The sequence below is a fragment of the Oncorhynchus mykiss genome, chromosome 3 (genome assembly GCF_057628025.1).
Source record: "Oncorhynchus mykiss isolate SJ-2025 chromosome 3, ASM5762802v1, whole genome shotgun sequence".
NCBI classification, from domain to species: Eukaryota; Metazoa; Chordata; class Actinopteri; order Salmoniformes; family Salmonidae; genus Oncorhynchus; species Oncorhynchus mykiss.
In genome coordinates, this window is record NC_143024.1 from 96,982,504 (window position 1) to 97,005,212 (window position 22,709).

Here is a 22,709-nt window from a genome sequence, read left to right on the forward strand (position 1 = left end):
GGATTCTTGTTTGTGTTATTCATGCCTGAACCAGACTATCGTCATGTTTGCTGCAACCTTGTCCTGTCCTGTCGGAATCTGCCGGTCCATCTGAGCCTACGTTTGTTTTGTTATTAAAGAAGCTCTGTTTACGTTAATTCGCTTTTGGGTCCTCATTCACGCACCGTAACAGACTGTGTGTATTGGTTCCTGACTTCCCTGAACAGTTGCATATCGCGGGGGCTATTCGATGTTAGTGCAGTCCGCCACAGGATGTTTTTGTGCTGGTCGAGGGCAGTCAGGTCTGGAGTGAACCAGGGGCTATATCTGTTCTTAGTTCTGCATTTTTTGAACGGAGCATGCTTATCTAAAATGGTGAGGAAGTTACTTTTAAAGAAAGACCAGGCATCCTCAACTGACGGGATGAGGTCAATGTCCTTCCAGGATACCCGGGCCAGGTCGATTAGAAAGGCCTGCTCACAGAAGTGTTTTAGGGAGCGTTTGACAGTGATGAGGGGTGGTCGTTTGACTGCGGCTCCGTAGCGGATACAGGCAATGAGGCAGTGATCGCTGAGATCCTGGTTGAAGACAGCGGAGGTGTATTTGGAGGGCCAGTTGGTCAGGATGACGTCTATGAGGGTGCCCTTGTTTACAGAGTTAGGGTTGTACCTGGTGGGTTCCTTGATGATTTGAGTGAGATTGAGGGCATCTAGCTTAGATTGTAGGACTGCCGGGGTGTTAAGCATATCCCGGTTTAGGTCACCTAACAGAACAAACTCTGAAGCTAGATGGGGGGCGATCAATTCACAAATGGTGTCCAGGGCACAGCTGGGAGCTGAGGGGGTCGGTAGCAGGCGGCAACAGTGAGAGACTTATTTCTGGAGAGAGTAATTTTCAAAATTAGTAGTTCGAACTGTTTGGGTATGGACCTGGAAAGTATGACATTACTTTGCAGGCTATCTCTGCAGTAGACTGCAACTCCTCCCCCTTTGGCAGTTCTATCTTGACGGAAGATGTTATAGTTGGGTATGGAAATCTCAGAATTTTTGGTGGCCTTCCTGAGCCAGGATTCAGACACGGCAAGGACATCAGGGTTAGCAGAGTGTGCTAGAGCAGTGAGTAAGACAAACTTAGGGAGGAGGCTTCTGATGTTGACATGCATGAAACCAAGGCTTTTTCGATCACAGAAGTCAACAAATGAGGGTGCCTGGGGACATGCAGGGCCTGGGTTTACCTCCACATCACCCGCGGAACAGAGAAGGAGTAGTATGAGGGTGCGGCTGAAGGCTATCAAAACTGGTCGCCTAGGGCGTTGGGGACAGAGAATAAGAGGAGCAGGTTTCTGGGCATGGTAGAATATATTCAGGGCATAATGCGCAAACAGGGGTATGGTGGGGTGCGGGTACAGCGGAGGTAAGCCCAGGCACTGGGTGATGATGAGAGAGGTTGTATCTCTGGACATGCTGGTTGTAATGGGTGAGGTCACCGCATGTGTGGGGGGTGGGACAAAGGAGGTATCAGGGGTATAAAGAGTGGAACTAGGGGCTCCATTGTAAAGTAAAACAATGATAACTAACCTGCACAACAGTATACAAGGCATATTGACATTTGAGAGAGACATACAGCGAGGCATACAGTAATCACAGGTGTTGAATTGGGAGAGCTAGCTAAAACAGTAGGAGAGACAACAACAGCTAATCAGCTAGCACAACAACAGCAGGTAGAATGGCGATTGACTAGGCAGAGAGGGTCGGATTAACTACACACAGAGCCTGAGTGCGGCTGGGGCCGACAGATAAAACATAAACAAGCAGAATGGATTACCGTGATTAATGGACAGTCCAGCATGCATCAGCTATGTAGCCAAGTGATCAGTGTCCAGGGGGCAGCGGTGGATGGGGCAGGGAAGCTGGACTGGCGAGTGTTATCCAGGTTAGAAAACTAACAATGACTAAATAGCTTGTAGCCAGTTAGCTGGTTAGCTTCTGGAGGTTCTTGAGTGTGTTCTAAAAATGTAAAAATAATAGCGGTTCCGTATCACATTGGGTGAGGCAGGTTACCGGAAGGTATAAACAAATTAAAAATCGAAAAGGGATAGAAAGTAAATATGGGTTCAGTGAGTGTTTGGGACGCGGCGATTCAGACGGTTAGCAGGCCTGTGCTAACAAGCTAACAGTTAGTGGACGGTGCTAAACACGGTAGCAGTTAGCGGACCGGGCTAAACAAGCTAGCAGTTAGCAGGCCGAATTTGCAAGCAAGGAGATAGCAAGGGCTAGAGAGTTAGCCTTTGGGGACGTCGCGATGGGGGGAGTCTGTTTATTCCTCTTCATGCGGTGACATCGATGGACCGGTCGCGGGTCCGGATATTGTAGCCCAGGAGCTCAAAATGTTCCGTTTGCGGTGGGAATCCGGGGATGAAAAATAAAAATAAAATAAATAAATAAGTCCGTTATGCTCTGGTTAGAGTCGCGTTGTTCGAACTGGCGAGAGCTTTCCGAGCTAAAGGTTAGCTGATGACCGGTTAGCTGAAGACCGCTAGCAATGTTTTGCTGAAGCTGGTAGTTAGTTGGCTAGCTTCAGTTGAGGGGTTCCAGATCCGAAGTAAATATATATACTTTAGGAAAAATAGCTACGTTGGGTGAGGCGGGTTGCAGGAGAGTATTTAGAAGAAGTTGAGGTTCAGCAAAATGTTTTAAAGATATGCGAAGAAAAAAACGAAAACAAACGATATATACAAGGGACACGACACGACAACACGTCCTACTGCTACGCCATCTTGGATTCCAAGGATGCTTCTTGTGAGTCTGGAAGGAGGGTTTACATTCTAACCAGACACCTAGGTATTTGTAGTTGTCCACATATTCTAGGTCAGAACCGTCCAGAGTAGTGATGCTGGACGGGCAGGCAGGTGTGGGCAGCGATCGGTTGAAGAGCATGCATTTAGTTTTACTTGCATTTAAGAGCAGTTGAAAGCCACGGAAGGAGAGTTGTGTGGCATTGAAGCTCGTCTGGAGGTTTGTTCACACTATCCAAAGAAGGGCCAGAAGTATACAGAATGGTGTTGTCTGCGTAGAGGTGTATCGGAGGAAATTCTCAATTATCTCAGATTTATCGGTGGTGACAGTGTTTCCTAGCCTCAGTGCAGTGGGCATCTGGGAGGAGGTGTTCTTATTCTCCATGGACTTTAGTGTCCCAGAACTTTTTGGAGTTTGTGCTACAGGATGCAAATTTCTGTTTGAAAAAGCTAGCCTTTGCTTTCCTAACTGCCTGTGTATATTGGTTCCTAACTACCCTGAAAGGTTTCATTTCGCGGGGGATATTTGATACTAATGCAGAACGCCACAGGATGTTTTTGTGCTGATCAAGGGCAGTCAAGTCTGGAGTGAACCAAGGGCTATATCTGTTCCTGGTTCAACATTTTTTTGAATGGGGCATGCTTATTTAAGATGGTGAGGAAAGCACATTTAAAGAATAACCAGGCATCCTCTACTGACGGAATGTGGTCAATATCCTTCCAGGATACCCGGGCCAGGTCGATTAGAAAGGCCTGTTTACTGAAGTGTTTTAGGGAGCGTTTGACTGTGATGAGGGGTAGTCGTTTGACTGCAGACCCATTACGGACGCAGGCAATGTGGCAGTGATCGCTGAGATCCTAGTTGAAGACAGCAGAGGTGTATTTGGAGGGCAGGTTAGTTAGGATGATATCTATGAGGGTGCCCATGTTTACGGATTTGGGGTTGTACCTGGTGGGTTCATTGATAATATGTGTGAGATTGAAGACATCAAGCTTAGATTGTAGGATGTCCGGGGAGTTAAGCATGTCCCGGTTTAGGTCACCTAACAGCACGAGCTCTGAAGATAGATGGGGGTAAATCAATTCACATATGGTGTCCAGGGCACAGCTGGGTGCAGAAGGTGGTCTATAGCAAGCGGCAATGGTGAGAGACTTGTTTCTGGAAAGGTGGATTTTTAAAAGTAGAAGCTCAAATTGTTTGGGTACAGACCTGAACTACAATAAATGCGGCCTCAGGGTATGTTGTTTCCACTATCTCCACCACTATCTCTACCACTACCTCCATCACTACCTCCACCTCCACCACTACGTCCACCACTACCTCCACCACTACCTCTACCTCTACATCCACCACTACCTCCACCACTAACTCTACCTCCACCACTACCTCCATCACTACCTCCGCAACCACCACTACCTCTACCACTACCACCACCTCCACCACTACCTCCAGCACCACCACCACTACCTCCACCACTATCTCCATCACTACCTCCACCACCACCACTACCTCCACCTCCACCACTACTTCCAGCACCACCACCACTATCTCCAGCACCACCACAACTCACTTTACCACTACCACTACCTCCACCACCACTACCTCCACCTTCACCACTACCTCCACCATCACTACCACTACCTCCACCATCACTACCACTACCTCTACCTCCACGACTACCTCCACCACCAGCACCACTACCTCCCCCACCAACTCTACCACTACCTCCACCACCACCACCACTACCTCCACCACTACCTCCACCTTCACCACTACCTTTACCTCGACCACCAGCACAACTACCTCCACCACTACCTCCACCACCAGCACCACTAACTCCACCACTACCGCTACCTCCACCACTGCCTCCACCACCTCCACCACTACCTCCACCACTACCTCCACCACCACCACTTCCTCCACCACTACCTCCACCACCACCACTACCTCCACCACTACCACTACCTCCACCACTACTCCCACCACTACCTCCACCACCAGCACCACTAACTCCACCACTACCGCTACCTCCACCACTACCTCCACCTCCACCACCACCTCCACCACTACCTCCACCACCACCACCTCCACCACTACCTCCACCACCACCTCTACCACCACCTCTACCAGGTAGTCGTAGATAGTCTAGCATAGCATTTAAGTGCGTTGGGCCAGTAACCGAAAGGTTGCTGGTTCGAATCCCTGAGCCGACTATGTGAAAAATCTGTTATTGTGCCCTTGACCAAGGCACGTAACCCTAATTGATCCTGTTAGTCTGCAAAATTACTAAAATGTTAAATTTACTACTACCTGCACTGACACAAATGACGGATGATTGGTTGAAAGAAATTGATAATACGATTGTGGGAGGTGTACTGTTAGATTTCAGTGCAGCCTTTGATATTATTTACCATAACCTGTTGTTGAAAAAAACATGTGTTTTATCACTTTTGAACCTCTGCCATATCGTGGATTCAGAGTTATCTATCTAATAGAACGGAGTTTTCATTAATGGAATCTTCTCTAATGTCAAACATGCCACAGGGCAGCTCTCTAGGTCCTATACTTTTTATGTTTTTAGCATACATGTGTGTCAATGTATGCTGATTCAACAAATATACACATCAGCAACCACAGCTAATGAAGTCACTGAAACCCTTAACAAAGAATTGCAGTCTGTTTTGGATGGGTAGCCAGTAATAAACTGGTCCTGAACATCTCTAAAACTGAGAGCATTGTCTTTGGAACAAATCATTCCTTAAGTTCTAGACCTCAGCTGAATCTGGTAATGAATGGTGTGGCTGTTGGACAAGTTGAGGAGACTCAATTACATGATGTTACCTTAGAATGTAAACTGTCATGGTCAAAACATATAGATTCAATGGTTGTAAAGATGGGGAGAGGTCTGTCCGTAATAAAGAGATGCTCTGCTTTTTTGCAGAGTCAACTTACACACACCCCAGCAGACATGCCACCAGTGTCCCCAATCACTGCCCTGGGGCATTGGGATATTTTCTTTAGACCAGAGGAAAGGGTGCCTCCTACTGGCCCTCCAACACCACTTCCAGCAGCATCTGGTCTCCCATCCAGGGACTGACCAGGACCAACCCTGGTTGCCATTTGGGATGCATGAATTCTCAATTGCTCTCTTCCCAACAGGGCTTAATAATGGACTGGAGGAGACAGGACTTAATAATGGACTGGAGGAGACAGAGCTTAATAATGGACTGGAGGAGGCAGGGCTTAATAATGGACTGGAGGAGGCAGGGCTTAATAATGGACTGGAGAAGGCAGGGCTTAATAATGGACTGGAGGAGGCAGGGCTTAATAATGGACTGGAGGAGGCAGGACTTAAAGGGGATGGACTGGAGGAGGCAGGGCTTAATAATGGACTGGAGGAGGCAGGATTTAAAGGGGATGGACTGGAGGAGGCAGGGCTTAATAATGGACTGGAGGAGGCAGGACTTAAAGGCGATGGACTGGAGGAGGCAGGGCTTAATAATGGACTGGAGGAGGCAGGGCTTAATAATGGACTGGAGGAGGCAGGGCTTAATAATGGACTGGAGGAGGCAGGGCTTAATAATGGACTGGAGGAGACAGGGCTTAATAATGGACTGGAGGAGACAGGGCTTAATAATGGACTGGAGGAGACAGGGCTTAATAATGGACTGGAGGAGACAGGGCTTAATAATGGACTGGAGGAGACAGGGCTTAATAATGGACTGGAGGAGGCAGGGCTTAATAATGGACTGGAGGAGGCAGGGCTTAATAATGGACTGGAGGAGGCAGGGCTTAATAATGGACTGGAGGAGTCAGAGCTTAATAATGGACTGGAGGAGACGGGGCTTAATAATGGACTGGAGGAGGCAGGGCTTAATAATGGACTGGAGGAGACAAGGCTTAAAGGCGATGGACCGGAGGAGTCAGGGCTTAATAGTGGACTGGAGGAGGCAGGGCTTAATAATGGACTGGAGGAGGCAGGGCTTTAAAGGGGATGGACTGGAGGAGGCAGGGCTTTAAAGGGGATGGACTGGAGGAGGCAGGGCTTTAAAGGGGATGGACTGGAGGAAGCAGGGCTTTAAAGGGGATGGACTGGAGGAGGCTGCATCACTTACAGTAGTGGCCCTCTATATCCCCCTACAGTAGTGGCCCTCTATATCTCCCCTACAGTAGTGGCCCTCTATATCCCCCTACAGTAGTGGTCCTCTATATCCCCCGACAGTAGTGGTCCTCTTATCCCCCGACAGTAGTGGTCCTCTATATCCCCCCTACAGTAGTGGTCCTCTATATCTCCCCTACAGTAGTGGTCCTCTATATCTCCTCTACAGTAGTGGTCCTCTATATTGCCCTACAGTAGTGGTCCTCTATATCTCCCCTACAGTAGTGCTCCTACAGTAGTGGACCTCTATATCCCCCTACAGTAGTGCTCCTACAGTAGTGGTCCTCTATATCTCCCTACAGTAGTGGTCCTACAGTAGTGGTCCTCTATATCCCCCTACAGTAGTGGTCCTCTATATCCCCCTACAGTAGTGGTCCTACAGTAGTGGACCTCTATATCTCCCCTACAGTAGTGGTCCTCTATATCCCCCTACAGTAGTGGTCCTACAGTAGTGGACCTCTATATCTCCTACAGTAGTGGTCCTACAGTAGTGCTCCTACAGTAGTGCTCCTACAGTAGTGGTCCTCTATATCCCCCTACAGTAGTGGTCCTCTATATCCCCCTACAGTAGTGGTCCTACAGTAGTGGACCTCTATATCCCCCTACAGTAGTGGTCCTACAGTAGTGGTCCTCTATATCCCCCTACAGTAGTGGTCCTACAGTAGTGGACCTCTATATCCCCCTACAGTAGTGGTCCTACAGTAGTGGTCCTCTATATCCCCCGACAGTAGTGGTCCTCTTAACCCCCGACAGTAGTGATCCTCTATATCTCCTCTACAGTAGTGGTCCTCTATATTGCCCTACAGTAGTGGTCCTCTATTTCGCCCTACAGTAGTGGCCCTCTATATCCCCCTACAGTAGTGCGCCTCTATATCCCCCAACAGTAGTGGTCCTCTATATCCCCCGACAGTAGTGGGCCTCTATATCCCCCGACAGTAGTGGTCCTCTTATCCCCCGACAGTAGTGGTCCTCTATATCTCCCCTACAGTAGTGGTCCTCTATATCCCCCGACAGTAGTGGTCCTCTATATCCCCCAACAGTAGTGGGCCTCTATATCCCCCGACAGTAGTGGTCCTCTTATCCCCCGACAGTAGTGGTCCTCTACATCTCCCCTACAGTAGTGGTCCTCTATATCTCCCCTACAGTAGTGGTCCTCTATATCTCCTCTACAGTAGTGGTCCTCTATATCCCCCCTACAGTAGTGGTCCTCTATATCTCCCCTACAGTAGTGTTCCTCTATATCTCCCCTACAGTAGTGATCCTCTATATCTCCCCTACAGTAGTGGTCCTCTATATCTCCTCTACAGTAGTGGTCCTCTATATTGACCTACAGTAGTGGTCCTCTATATCTCCACTTCAGTAGTGCTCCTACAGTAGTGGTCCTCTATATCTCCCTACAGTAGTGGTCCTACAGTAGTGCTCCTCTATATTCCCCTACAGTAGTGGTCCGTATATCTCCTCTACAGTAGTGGTCCTCTATATCTCCTCTACAGTAGTGGTCCTCTATATCTCCCCTACAGTAGTGGTCCTCTATATCTCCCCTACAGTAGTGGTCCTCTATATCTCCCCTACAGTAGTGGTCCTCTATATCCCCCTACAGTAGTGGTCCTCTATATCCCCCTACAGTAGTGGTCCTACAGTAGTGGTCCTACAGTAGTGGTCCTACAGTAGTGGTCCTCTATATCTCCCCTACAGTAGTGGTCCTACAGTAGTGGTCCTACAGTAGTGGTCCTCTATCTCCCCTACAGTAGTGGTCCTACAGTAGTGGTCCTACAGTAGTGGTCCTCTATATCTCCCTATTGTAGTGGTCCTATAGTAGTGGTCCTCTATATCTCCCCTACAGTAGTGGTCCTCTATATCTCCCCTACAGTAATGGTCCTCTACATCTCCCCTACAGTAGTGGTCCTCTATATCTCCTCTACAGTAGTGGTCCTCTATATCTCCTCTACAGTAGTGGTCCTCTATATCTCCTCTACAGTAGTGGACCTCTATATCTCCTCTACAGTAGTGGTCCTCTATATCTCCTCTACAGTAGTGGACCTCTATATCTCCCCTACAGTAATGGTCTTCTACATCTCTCCTACAGTAATGGTCCTCTATATCTCCCCTACAGTAGTGGTCCTCTATATCTCCCCTACAGTAGTGGTCCTCTATATCTCCTCTACAGTAGTGGACCTCTATATCTCCTCTACAGTAGTGGTCCTCTATATCTCCTCTACAGTAGTGGACCTCTATATCTCCCCTACAGTAATGGTCTTCTACATCTCTCCTACAGTAATGGTCCTCTATATCTCCCCTACAGTAGTGGTCCTCTATATCTCCCCTACAGTAGTGGTCCTCTATATCTCCTCTACAGTAGTGGACCTCTATATCTCCTCTACAGTAGTGGTCCTCTATATCTCCTCTACAGTAGTGGACCTCTATATCTCCCCTACAGTAATGGTCTTCTACATCTCTCCTACAGTAATGGTCCTCTATATCTCCTCTACAGTAGTGGACCTCTATATCTCCCCTACAGTAATGGTCTTCTACATCTCTCCTACAGTAATGGTCCTCTATATCTCCCCTACAGTAGTGGTCCTCTATATCTCCCCTACAGTAGTGGTCCTCTATATCTCCTCTACAGTAGTGGACCTCTATATCTCCTCTACAGTAGTGGTCCTCTATATCTCCTCTACAGTAGTGGACCTCTATATCCCCCTACAGTAGTGGTCCTACAGTAGTGGTCCTCTATATCCCCCTACAGTAGTGGTCCTACAGTAGTGGACCTCTATATCCCCCTACAGTAGTGGTCCTACAGTAGTGGTCCTCTATATCCCCCGACAGTAGTGGTCCTCTTAACCCCCGACAGTAGTGATCCTCTATATCTCCTCTACAGTAGTGGTCCTCTATATTGCCCTACAGTAGTGGTCCTCTATTTCGCCCTACAGTAGTGGCCCTCTATATCCCCCTACAGTAGTGCGCCTCTATATCCCCCAACAGTAGTGGTCCTCTATATCCCCCGACAGTAGTGGGCCTCTATATCCCCCGACAGTAGTGGTCCTCTTATCCCCCGACAGTAGTGGTCCTCTATATCTCCCCTACAGTAGTGGTCCTCTATATCCCCCGACAGTAGTGGTCCTCTATATCCCCCAACAGTAGTGGGCCTCTATATCCCCCGACAGTAGTGGTCCTCTTATCCCCCGACAGTAGTGGTCCTCTACATCTCCCCTACAGTAGTGGTCCTCTATATCTCCCCTACAGTAGTGGTCCTCTATATCTCCTCTACAGTAGTGGTCCTCTATATCCCCCCTACAGTAGTGGTCCTCTATATCTCCCCTACAGTAGTGTTCCTCTATATCTCCCCTACAGTAGTGATCCTCTATATCTCCCCTACAGTAGTGGTCCTCTATATCTCCTCTACAGTAGTGGTCCTCTATATTGACCTACAGTAGTGGTCCTCTATATCTCCACTTCAGTAGTGCTCCTACAGTAGTGGTCCTCTATATCTCCCTACAGTAGTGGTCCTACAGTAGTGCTCCTCTATATTCCCCTACAGTAGTGGTCCGTATATCTCCTCTACAGTAGTGGTCCTCTATATCTCCTCTACAGTAGTGGTCCTCTATATCTCCCCTACAGTAGTGGTCCTCTATATCTCCCCTACAGTAGTGGTCCTCTATATCTCCCCTACAGTAGTGGTCCTCTATATCCCCCTACAGTAGTGGTCCTCTATATCCCCCTACAGTAGTGGTCCTACAGTAGTGGTCCTACAGTAGTGGTCCTACAGTAGTGGTCCTCTATATCTCCCCTACAGTAGTGGTCCTACAGTAGTGGTCCTACAGTAGTGGTCCTCTATCTCCCCTACAGTAGTGGTCCTACAGTAGTGGTCCTACAGTAGTGGTCCTCTATATCTCCCTATTGTAGTGGTCCTATAGTAGTGGTCCTCTATATCTCCCCTACAGTAGTGGTCCTCTATATCTCCCCTACAGTAATGGTCCTCTACATCTCCCCTACAGTAGTGGTCCTCTATATCTCCTCTACAGTAGTGGTCCTCTATATCTCCTCTACAGTAGTGGTCCTCTATATCTCCTCTACAGTAGTGGACCTCTATATCTCCTCTACAGTAGTGGTCCTCTATATCTCCTCTACAGTAGTGGACCTCTATATCTCCCCTACAGTAATGGTCTTCTACATCTCTCCTACAGTAATGGTCCTCTATATCTCCCCTACAGTAGTGGTCCTCTATATCTCCCCTACAGTAGTGGTCCTCTATATCTCCTCTACAGTAGTGGACCTCTATATCTCCTCTACAGTAGTGGTCCTCTATATCTCCTCTACAGTAGTGGACCTCTATATCTCCCCTACAGTAATGGTCTTCTACATCTCTCCTACAGTAATGGTCCTCTATATCTCCCCTACAGTAGTGGTCCTCTATATCTCCCCTACAGTAGTGGTCCTCTATATCTCCTCTACAGTAGTGGACCTCTATATCTCCTCTACAGTAGTGGTCCTCTATATCTCCTCTACAGTAGTGGACCTCTATATCTCCCCTACAGTAATGGTCTTCTACATCTCTCCTACAGTAATGGTCCTCTATATCTCCCCTACAGTAGTGGTCCTCTATATCTCCCCTACAGTAGTGGTCCTCTATATCTCCCCTACAGTAGTGGTCCTCTATATCTCCTCTACAGTAGTGGTCCTCTATATTGCCCTACAGTAGTGGTCCTCTATATCTCCACTTCAGTAGTGCTCCTACAGTAGTGGTCCTCTATATTTCCCTACAGTAGTGGTCCTACAGTAGTGCTCCTCTAAATTCCCCTACAGTAGTGGTCCGTATATCTCCTCTACAGTAGTGGTCCTCTATATCTCCCTACAGTAGTGGTCCTACAGTAGTGCTCCTCTATATTCCCCTACAGTAGTGGTCCGTATATCTCCTCTACAGTAGTGGTCCTCTATATCTCCCCTACAGTAGTGGTCCTCTATATCTCCTCTACAGTAGTGGTCCTCTATATTGCCCTACAGTAGTGGTCCTCTATATCTCCACTTCAGTAGTGCTCCTACAGTAGTGGTCCTCTATATCTCCCTACAGTAGTGGTCCTACAGTAGTGCTCCTCTATATTCCCCTACAGTAGTGGTCCGTATATCTCCTCTACAGTAGTGGTCCTCTATATCTCCCCTACAGTAGTGTTCCTCTATATCTCCTCTACAGTAGTGGTCCTCTATATCTCCTCTACAGTAGTGGTCCTCTATATCTCCTCTACAGTAGTGGTCCTCTATATCTCCTCTACAGTAGTGGACCTCTATATCTCCTCTACAGTAGTGGTCCTCTATATCTCCCCTACAGTAATGGTCCTCTACATCTCCCCTACAGTAGTGGTCCTCTATATCTCCTCTACAGTAGTGGTCCTCTATATGTCCCCTACAGTAGTGGTCCTCTATATCTCCCCTACAGTAGTGGTCCTCTATATCTCCTCTACAGTAATGGTCCTCTATATCTCCCCTACAGTAGTGGTCCTCTATATCTCCTCTACAGTAGTGGTCCTCTATATCTCCTCTACAGTAGTGGTCCTCTATATCTCCTCTACAGTAGTGGTCCTCTATATCTCCTCTACAGTAGTGGACCTCTATATCTCCCCTACAGTAGTGGTCCTCTATATCTCCCCTACAGTAGTGGTCCTCTACATCTCTCCTACAGTAATGGTCCTCTATATCTCCCCTACAGTAGTGGTCCTCTATATCTCCCCTACAGTAGTGGTCCTACAGAAATGGTCCTCTATATCTCCCCTACAGTAGTGGTCCTCTATATCTCCTCTACAGTAGTGGTCCTCTATATCTCCTCTACAGTGGTGGTCCTACAGTAGTGGTCCTCTATATCTCCTCTACAGTAGTGGTCCTACAGTAGTGGTCCTCTATATCTCCCCTACAGTAGTGGTCCTCTACATCTCTCCTACAGTAATGGTCCTCTATATCTCCCCTACAGTAGTGGTCCTCTATATCTCCCCTACAGTAGTGGTCCTCTATATCTCCTCTACAGTAGTGGTCCTCTATATCTCCCCTACAGTAGTTGTCCTCTATATCTCCTCTACAGTAGTGGACCTCTATATCTCCTCTACAGTAGTGGGCCTCTATATTCCCCTACAGTAGTGGTCCTACAGTAGTGGTCCTACAGTAGTGGTCCTCTATACCTCCTCTACAGTAGTGATCCTCTATATCCCCCTACAGTAGTGGTCCTCTATATCACCCCTACAGTAGTTGTCCTCTATATCTCCTCTACAGTAGTGGACCTCTATATCTCCTCTACAGTAGTGGGCCTCTATATTCCCCTACAGTAGTGGTCCTACAGTAGTGGTCCTACAGTAGTGGTCCTACAGTAGTGGTCCTACAGTAGTGGTCCTCTATATCTCCTCTACAGTAGTGGTCCTCTATATCTCCTCTACAGTGGTGGTCCTACAGTAGTGGTCCTCTATATCTCCTCTACAGTAGTGGTCCTACAGTAGTGGTCCTCTATATCTCCTCTACAGTAGTGGTCCTCTATATCTCCTCTACAGTGGTGGTCCTACAGTAGTGGTCCTCTATATCTCCTCTACAGTAGTGGTCCTACAGTAGTGGTCCTCTATATCTCCTCTACAGTAGTGGTCCTCTATATCTCCCCTACAGTAGTTGTCCTCTATATCTCCTCTACAGTAGTGATCCTCTATATCCCCCTACAGTAGTGGTCCTCTATATCTCCCTACAGTAGTGGTCCTCTATATCACCCCTACAGTAGTGGTCCTACAGTAGTGGTCCTCTATATCTCCTCTACAGTAGTGGTCCTCTATATCTCCCCTACAGTAGTTGTCCTCTATATCTCCTCTACAGTAGTGATCCTCTATATCCCCCTACAGTAGTGGTCCTCTATATCCCCCTACAGTTGTTGTCCTCTATATCTCCTCTACAGTAGTGATCCTCTATATCCCCCTACAGTAGTGGTCCTCTATATCTCCCTACAGTAGTTGTCCTCTATATCTCCTCTACAGTAGTGATCCTCTATATCCCCCTACAGTAGTGGTCCTCTATATCACCCCTACAGTAGTGGTCCTACAGTAGTGGTCCTACAGTAGTGGTCCTCTATATCACCCCTACAGTAGTGGTCCTACAGTAGTGGTCCTACAGTAGTGGTCCTCTATATCCCCCTACAGTAGTGGTCCTCTATATGCCCCTACAGTAGTGGACCTCTATATCCCCCTACAGTAGTGGTTCTCTATATCTCCCCTACAGTACAGCAGAGAAATGACAGAACCCCTCTCTCTCTCTCTTGGTCTCCATCCACAGTTACCATGGACACAGAAACCGCGGTGGTGTTTCTAACCCTAACCCTTTCTCTCTCTCTCTCATTCTCCATCCACAGTTACCATGGACACAGAAACAGCGTTGGTGTTTCTAACCCTAACCCTTTCTCTCATTCTCCATCCACAGTTACCATGGACACAGAAACAGCGGTGGTGTTTCTAACCCTAACCCTTTCTCTCATTCTCCATCCACAGTTACCACGAACACAGAAACAGCGGTGGTGTTTCTAACCCTAACCCTTTCTCTCATTCTCCATCCACAGTTACCATGGACACAGAAACAGCGGTGGTGTTTCTAACCCTAACCCTTTCTCTCATTCTCCATCCACAGTTACCATGGACACAGAAACAGCGGTGGTGTTTCTAACCCTAACCCTTTCTCTCTCTCTCATTCTCCATCCACAGTTACCACGGACACAGAAACAGCTGTGGTGAATGCCACATACTCAACCAAGGAGGAGGCCAAAGTGTGAGTAGAGTCATCTGTTGGTGGTATTACTGTGTTTAAATTATGTCCCACCTGTCACTATCAGTATGGCAGAAACGTTAGAATATTTTTTCAACGAGGGGATAATTAATCTAAGACTAGTCAGATATGCTCAGACAGTGTTTTGGCACTGAAGAAGAGTATCAGAGCCACCCTAACCCTTTTTATATTTTTTTAACCTTTATTTTCCTCGGCAAGTCAGAGCCCTTGCCCTCTCCTCCCCTCTCCCCTCACAGAGCCATAGAGAAGTTGACTCTCCTCTCCCCTCACAGAGCCATAGAGAAGTTGACGGGTCAGCAGTTTGAGGGCTAACCCTCTCCCCTCTCAGAGCCATAGAGAAGTTGACTCTCTTCTCCCCTCACAGAGCCATAGAGAAGTTGACTCTCCTCTCCCCTCACAGAGCCATAGAGAAGTTGACTCTCCTCTCCCCTCACAGAGCCATAGAGAAGTTGACTCTCCTCTCCCCTCACAGAGCCATAGAGAAGTTGACGGGTCAGCAGTTTGAGGGCTAACCCTCTCCCCTCTCAGAGCCATAGAGAAGTTGATTCTCCTCTCCCCTCACAGAGCCATAGAGAAGTTGACGGGTCAGCAGTTTGAGGGCTAACCCTCTCCCCTCTCAGAGCCATAGAGAAGTTGACTCTCCTCTCCCCTCACAGAGCCATAGAGAAGTTGATTCTCCTCTCCCCTCACAGAGCCATAGAGAAGTTGATTCTCCTCTCCCCTCACAGAGCCATAGAGAAGTTGACTCTCCTCTCCCCTCACAGAGCCATAGAGAAGTTGACTCTCCTCTCCCCTCACAGAGCCATAGAGAAGTTGACTCTCCTCTCCCCTCACAGAGCCATAGAGAAGTTGATTCTCCTCTCCCCTCACAGAGCCATAGAGAAGTTGACTCTCCTCTCCCCTCACAGAGCCATAGAGAAGTTGACTCTCCTCTCCCCTCACAGAGCCATAGAGAAGTTGACTCTCCTCTCCCCTCACAGAGCCATAGAGAAGTTGACTCTCCTCTCCCCTCACAGAGCCATAGAGAAGTTGATTCTCCTCTCCCCTCACAGAGCCATAGAGAAGTTGATTCTCCTCTCCCCTCACAGAGCCATAGAGAAGTTGACTCTCCTCTCCCCTCACAGAGCCATAGAGAAGTTGACTCTCCTCTCCCCTCACAGAGCCATAGAGAAGTTGATTCTCCTCTCCCCTCACAGAGCCATAGAGAAGTTGACTCTCCTCTCCCCTCACAGAGCCATAGAGAAGTTGATTCTCCTCTCCCCTCACAGAGCCATAGAGAAGTTGACTCTCCTCTCCCCTCACAGAGCCATAGAGAAGTTGATTCTCCTCTCCCCTCACAGAGCCATAGAGAAGTTGACTCTCCTCTCCCCTCACAGAGCCATAGAGAAGTTGATTCTCCTCTCCCCTCACAGAGCCATAGAGAAGTTGACTCTCCTCTCCCCTCACAGAGCCATAGAGAAGTTGACTCTCCTCTCCCCTCACAGAGCCATAGAGAAGTTGATTCTCCTCTCCCCTCACAGAGCCATAGAGAAGTTGACTCTCCTCTCCCCTCACAGAGCCATAGAGAAGTTGACTCTCCTCTCCCCTCACAGAGCCATAGAGAAGTTGACTCTCCTCTCCCCTCACAGAGCCATAGAGAAGTTGATTCTCCTCTCCCCTCACAGAGCCATAGAGAAGTTGACGGGTCAGCAGTTTGAGGGCTAACCCTCTCCCCTCTCAGAGCCATAGAGAAGTTGACTCTCCTCTCCCCTCACAGAGCCATAGAGAAGTTGACTCTCCTCTCCCCTCTCAGAGCCATAGAGAAGTTGACTCTCCTCTCCCCTCACAGAGCCATAGAGAAGTTGACTCTCCTCTCCCCTCACAGAGCCATAGAGAAGTTGACTCTCCTCTCCCCTCACAGAGCCATAGAGAAGTTGATTCTCCTCTCCCCTCACAGAGCCATAGAGAAGTTGACGGGTCAGCAGTTTGAGGGCTAACCCTCTCCCCTCTCAGAGCCATAGAGAAGTTGACTCTCTTCTCCCCTCACAGAGCCATAGAGAAGTTGACTCTCCTCTCCCCTCACAGAGCCATAGAGAAGTTGACTCTCCTCTCCCCTCACAGAGCCATAGAGAAGTTGACTCTCCTCTCCCCTCACAGAGCCATAGAGAAGTTGATTCTCCTCTCCCCTCACAGAGCCATAGAGAAGTTGACTCTCCTCTCCCCTCACAGAGCCATAGAGAAGTTGACTCTCCTCTCCCCTCACAGAGCCATAGAGAAGTTGATTCTCCTCTCCCCTCACAGAGCCATAGAGAAGTTGACGGGTCAGCAGTTTGAGGGCTAACCCTCTCCCCTCACAGAGCCATAGAGAAGTTGACTCTCCTCTCCCCTCTCAGAGCCATAGAGAAGTTGACTCTCCTCTCCCCTCACAGAGCCATAGAGAAGTTGACTCTCCTCTCCCCTCACAGAGCCATAGAGAAGTTGACTCTCCTCTCCCCTCACAGAGCCATAGAGAAGTTGACTCTCCTCTCCCCTCACAGAGCCATAGAGAAGTTGATTCTCCTCTCCCCTCACAGAGCCATAGAGAAGTTGATTCTCCTCTCCCCTCACAGAGCCATAGAGAAGTTGACTCTCTTCTCCCCTCACAGAGCCATAGAGAAGTTGACTCTCCTCTCCCCTCACAGAGCCATAGAGAAGTTGACTCTCCTCTCCCCTCACAGAGCCATGGAGAAGTTGACTCTCCTCTCCCCTCACAGAGCCATAGAGAAGTTGATTCTCCTCTCCCCTCACAGAGCCATAGAGAAGTTGACTCTCCTCTCCCCTCACAGAGCCATAGAGAAGTTGACTCTCCTCTCCCCTCACAGAGCCATAGAGAAGTTGATTCTCCTCTCCCCTCACAGAGCCATAGAGAAGTTGACGGGTCAGCAGTTTGAGGGCTAACCCTCTCCCCTCACAGAGCCATAGAGAAGTTGACTCTCCTCTCCCCTCTCAGAGCCATAGAGAAGTTGATTCTCCTCTCCCCTCACAGAGCCATAGAGAAGTTGACTCTCCTCTCCCCTCACAGAGCCATAGAGAAGTTGATTCTCCTCTCCCCTCACAGAGCCATAGAGAAGTTGACTCTCCTCTCCCCTCACAGAGCCATAGAGAAGTTGACTCTCCTCTCCCCTCACAGAGCCATAGAGAAGTTGATTCTCCTCTCCCCTCACAGAGCCATAGAGAAGTTGACTCTCCTCTCCCCTCACAGAGCCATAGAGAAGTTGACTCTCCTCTCCCCTCACAGAGCCATAGAGAAGTTGACTCTCCTCTCCCCTCACAGAGCCATAGAGAAGTTGACTCTCCTCTCCCCTCACAGAGCCATAGAGAAGTTGACTCTCCTCTCCCCTCACAGAGCCATAGAGAAGTTGACTCTCCTCTCCCCTCACAGAGCCATAGAGAAGTTGACTCTCCTCTCCCCTCACAGAGCCATAGAGAAGTTGACTCTCCTCTCCCCTCACAGAGCCATAGAGAAGTTGATTCTCCTCTCCCCTCACAGAGCCATAGAGAAGTTGACTCTCCTCTCCCCTCACAGAGCCATAGAGAAGTTGATTCTCCTCTCCCCTCACAGAGCCATAGAGAAGTTGACGGGTCAGCAGTTTGAGGGCTAACCCTCTCCCCTCTCAGAGCCATAGAGAAGTTGACTCTCCTCTCCCCTCACAGAGCCATAGAGAAGTTGACTCTCCTCTCCCCTCTCAGAGCCATAGAGAAGTTGACTCTCCTCTCCCCTCACAGAGCCATAGAGAAGTTGACTCTCCTCTCCCCTCACAGAGCCATAGAGAAGTTGACTCTCCTCTCCCCTCACAGAGCCATAGAGAAGTTGATTCTCCTCTCCCCTCACAGAGCCATAGAGAAGTTGACGGGTCAGCAGTTTGAGGGCTAACCCTCTCCCCTCTCAGAGCCATAGAGAAGTTGACTCTCTTCTCCCCTCACAGAGCCATAGAGAAGTTGACTCTCCTCTCCCCTCACAGAGCCATAGAGAAGTTGACTCTCCTCTCCCCTCACAGAGCCATAGAGAAGTTGACTCTCCTCTCCCCTCACAGAGCCATAGAGAAGTTGATTCTCCTCTCCCCTCACAGAGCCATAGAGAAGTTGACTCTCCTCTCCCCTCACAGAGCCATAGAGAAGTTGACTCTCCTCTCCCCTCACAGAGCCATAGAGAAGTTGATTCTCCTCTCCCCTCACAGAGCCATAGAGAAGTTGACGGGTCAGCAGTTTGAGGGCTAACCCTCTCCCCTCTCAGAGCCATAGAGAAGTTGACTCTCCTCTCCCCTCACAGAGCCATAGAGAAGTTGATTCTCCTCTCCCCTCACAGAGCCATAGAGAAGTTGACTCTCCTCTCCCCTCACAGAGCCATAGAGAAGTTGATTCTCCTCTCCCCTCACAGAGCCATAGAGAAGTTGATTCTCCTCTCCCCTCACAGAGCCATAGAGAAGTTGACTCTCCTCTCCCCTCACAGAGCCATAGAGAAGTTGATTCTCCTCTCCCCTCTCAGAGCCATAGAGAAGTTGACTCTCCTCTCCCCTCTCAGAGCCATAGAGAAGTTGACGGGTCAGCAGTTTGAGGGCTTCTCCTTCAGGGTGTCGTACATCCTGGATATGGATGCAGCTCCGCCCCTACCTGCCCCGCGGATGCGTCGGGGACGTCGGTCGTCCAGGGACCAGGACGGGCCCCAGCCAGGGCCCTCGGGGGGCTTCGGGGGGCCCCGACACAAACAGCATGACTTCCCCCTCCGCATGCTGGTCCCCACACAGTTCGTAGGAGCCATCATCGGCAAGGAGGGCCAAACCATCAAGAACGTCACTAAACAGACACAGTCCAAGTACGTTGTTGGATCAGAATGGGTCGATCTGCAATAGACACAGTCCTTTGTTGGTCAAATATCCAATATGAAGTATGGGGTTAATTACATTTCAGTTAAATCAGTTGCTGAATTAACATGGCATTGACCCCATTCTTGAATATGATTATGTATGCAGTCTCACCCTTTCAGTGACCTGTCTGTCTGTCTGTCTCTATCAGGGTGGAAAGCCTTTCAGTGACCTGTCTGTCTGTCTCTATCAGGGTGGAAAGCCTTTCAGTGACCTGTCTGTCTGTCTCTATCAGGGTGGAAAGCCTTTCAGTGACCTGTCTGTCTGTCTCTATCAGGGTGGAAAGCCTTTCAGTGACCTGTCTGTCTCCCTCCGGGTGGACAGCCTTTCAGTGACCTCCTGTCTCTCTCCATCAGGGTGGACAGCATTTCAGTGACCTGTCTGTCTCTCTCCATCAGGGTGAACAGCCTTTCAGTGACCTGTCTGTCTCTCTCCATCAGGGTGGACATCCATCGTAAGGAGAATGTGGGAGCAGCAGGGAAGCCCATCACCATCCACGCCACCCCAGAGGGCTGCTCCTCTGCCTGCCGCATGATCCTGGACATCATGCAGAAAGAGGCCAGCGAGACCAAGGAGTGAGTCTACTATAGCATCCCTACTATACCTTTACTACACCCCAACACCCTCACTACAACACCCCAACACTCCACCATTTGGTAGGCCTACATCAGAGCGCGACATCAGAGCTCAACGTATGTTGAACACTGAACGAGAGACCTCGGTTCGTTGTTTTTGTAAAGTTGTGACAGGTTGATTTGTTTGTTTTCTTTGATTTGTGTTGCTGTTTATATTCAGAACCACATTCCTGTAAAGCATAGAGACGATGTCATGTTAAATACTGTTGAAGTAATATGGCTACAGGTTCATCTGCCTCACCTGAAGCCCATTCTGGTGGGAAGCTGCTATAGACAGTCAGTATCTGGATAATGTTAAATACTGTTGACGTAATCTGGCTACAGGTTCATCTGCCTCACCTAAAGCCCATTCTGGTGGGAAGCTGCTATAGACCACCAAGTTGCTAACAGTCAGCATCTGGATAACATGTGTGAAATGGTTGATAATATATGTGATATCAACAGAGGTATATTTCCTGGGGGATTTAAATATTGACTGGCTTTCATCAAGCTGTCCACTCAGGAAAAAGCTTCTAACTGTAACCAGTGCCTCCAACCTGGATCAGGATATCAGTCAACCTACCAGGGTAGTTACAAACAGCACAGGAATTAAATCATCAACATTCATTGATCACACCTTCACTAATGCTGCATAAATCTGCTTTAAAGCAGTATCCAGATGCATAGGTTGTAGTGATCACAATATAGTAGCCATATCTAGGAAAACCAAAGTTCCAAAGGCTGGGCCTAAAGTGTACAAAAGGTCATACAAGAAGTTTTGTAGTGATTCATATGTTTGTTGGTCCGTGGTGTAGGAGCAAACAGACGCACGATGCACTTGACACATTATTCCATGAAGAAAATGACTGTAAAAACTGAAATCCTGTTCAATTGATGTGGCATTGAAAAATATTATGGTTGAGAGGAATACGGCATTTACATGTTATATTATAGTAATTTAGCAGACGCTCTTATCCAGAGCAACTTATAGTAGTGAGTGCATGCATTTCCATACTGGTCCCCCTTTGGAATCGAACCGACAACCCTGGCGTTGCAAGTGCTAGCCACTTTAATAATAAAAAACTGGATGTAATAAATGTATCACTAGTCACTTTAAACTATGTAACTTTATATAATGTTTAGATACCCTACATTACTCATCTCATATGTACAGTGGGGAGAACTAGTATTTGATACACTGCCGATGTTGCAGGTATTCCTACTTACAAAGCATGTAGAGGCCTGTAATTTTTATCATAGGTACACTTCAACTGTGAGAGACGGAATCTAAAACAAAAATCCAGAAAAGCACATTGTATGATTTTTAAGTAATTAATTTGCATTTTATTGCATGACATAAGTATTTGATCACCTACCAACTAGTAAGAATTCTGTCTCTCACAGACCTGTTAGTTGTTCTTTAAGAAGCCCTCCGCCCTCCACTCATTACCTGTATTAACTGCACCTGTTTGAACTCGTTACCTCTATAAAAGACACCTGTCCACACACTCAAACAGACTCCAACCTCTCCACAATGGCCAAGACCAGAGAGCTGTGTAAGGACATCAGGGATAAAATTGTAGACCTGCACAAGGCTGGGATGGGCTACAGGACAATAGGTAAGCAGCTTGGTGAGAAGGCAACAACTGTTGGCGCAATTATTAGAAAATGGAAGAAGTTCAAGATGACGGTCAATCATCCTCGGTCTGGGGCTCCATGCAAGATCTCACCTCGTGGGGCATCAATGATCATGAGGAAGGTGAGGGATCAGCCCAGAACTACACGGCAGGACCTGGTCAATGACCTGAAGAGAGCTGGGACCACAGTCTCAAAGAAAACCATTAGTAACACACTACGCCGTCATGGATTAAAATCCTGCAGCGCAAGCAAGGTCCCCCTGCTCTAGCCAGCGCATGTCCAGGCCCGTCTGAAGTTTGACAATGACCATCTGGATGATCCAGATCCATCTGCTAACCATGTGCATGTGACAATTACATTTGATTTGGTTTGATTTCCTATGCTCTACCAACTCAGCCACATGGGTATGGCAAACGTACTGCAAATTGAGAAATCATGTGACTAAACTGAATAAAAAGAAGAAACTATATTATGAAACAAAGATAAATTATATAAAGAATGATAGTAAAAAGCTTTGTAGCACCTTAAATTATATTTAAAAAACTCAGCACCATCATTAATTGAATCAGATGGCTCATCACAAAACTTACTGATATTGCCAACTTCTTTAATACTTTTTTTAATTGCCAAGATTAGCAAACTTAGGCATGACATGCCAGCAACAAACACTAACACTACACATCCAAGTATATCTGACCACATTATGAAAGACAAACATTGTAATTTTGAATTCCGTAAAGTTAGTGTGGAAGAGGTGAAAAGTATTGTTGTCTATCAACAATGACAAGCCACCGGGGTCTGAAGACTTAGAAAATGACTGAGGATAATAGAGTACGGTATTGCACATCTT

General features: G+C 48.0%; 1 protein-coding gene across 7 annotated transcripts in view; it reads left to right on the forward strand.

Annotated features, from left to right (window-relative positions):
* Nucleotides 1–22,709, forward strand: part of igf2bp2a (insulin like growth factor 2 mRNA binding protein 2a) — a 91,260-nt gene that overhangs the window by 33,700 nt on the left and 34,851 nt on the right. For 4 of the 7 annotated variants that reach the window (XM_036975364.2, XM_036975365.2, XM_090230503.1 and 1 more), the window contains exons 5-7: nt 14,646–14,709; nt 19,268–19,558; nt 20,048–20,182. In XM_036975364.2, the coding sequence (XP_036831259.2) occupies nt 14,646–14,709; nt 19,268–19,558; nt 20,048–20,182 (490 nt within the window). The remainder of the gene's footprint in view (nt 1–14,645; nt 14,710–19,267; nt 19,559–20,047; nt 20,183–22,709) is intronic. The other 3 variants (XM_090230507.1, XM_090230505.1, XM_090230506.1) reach the window with 1 other exon arrangement.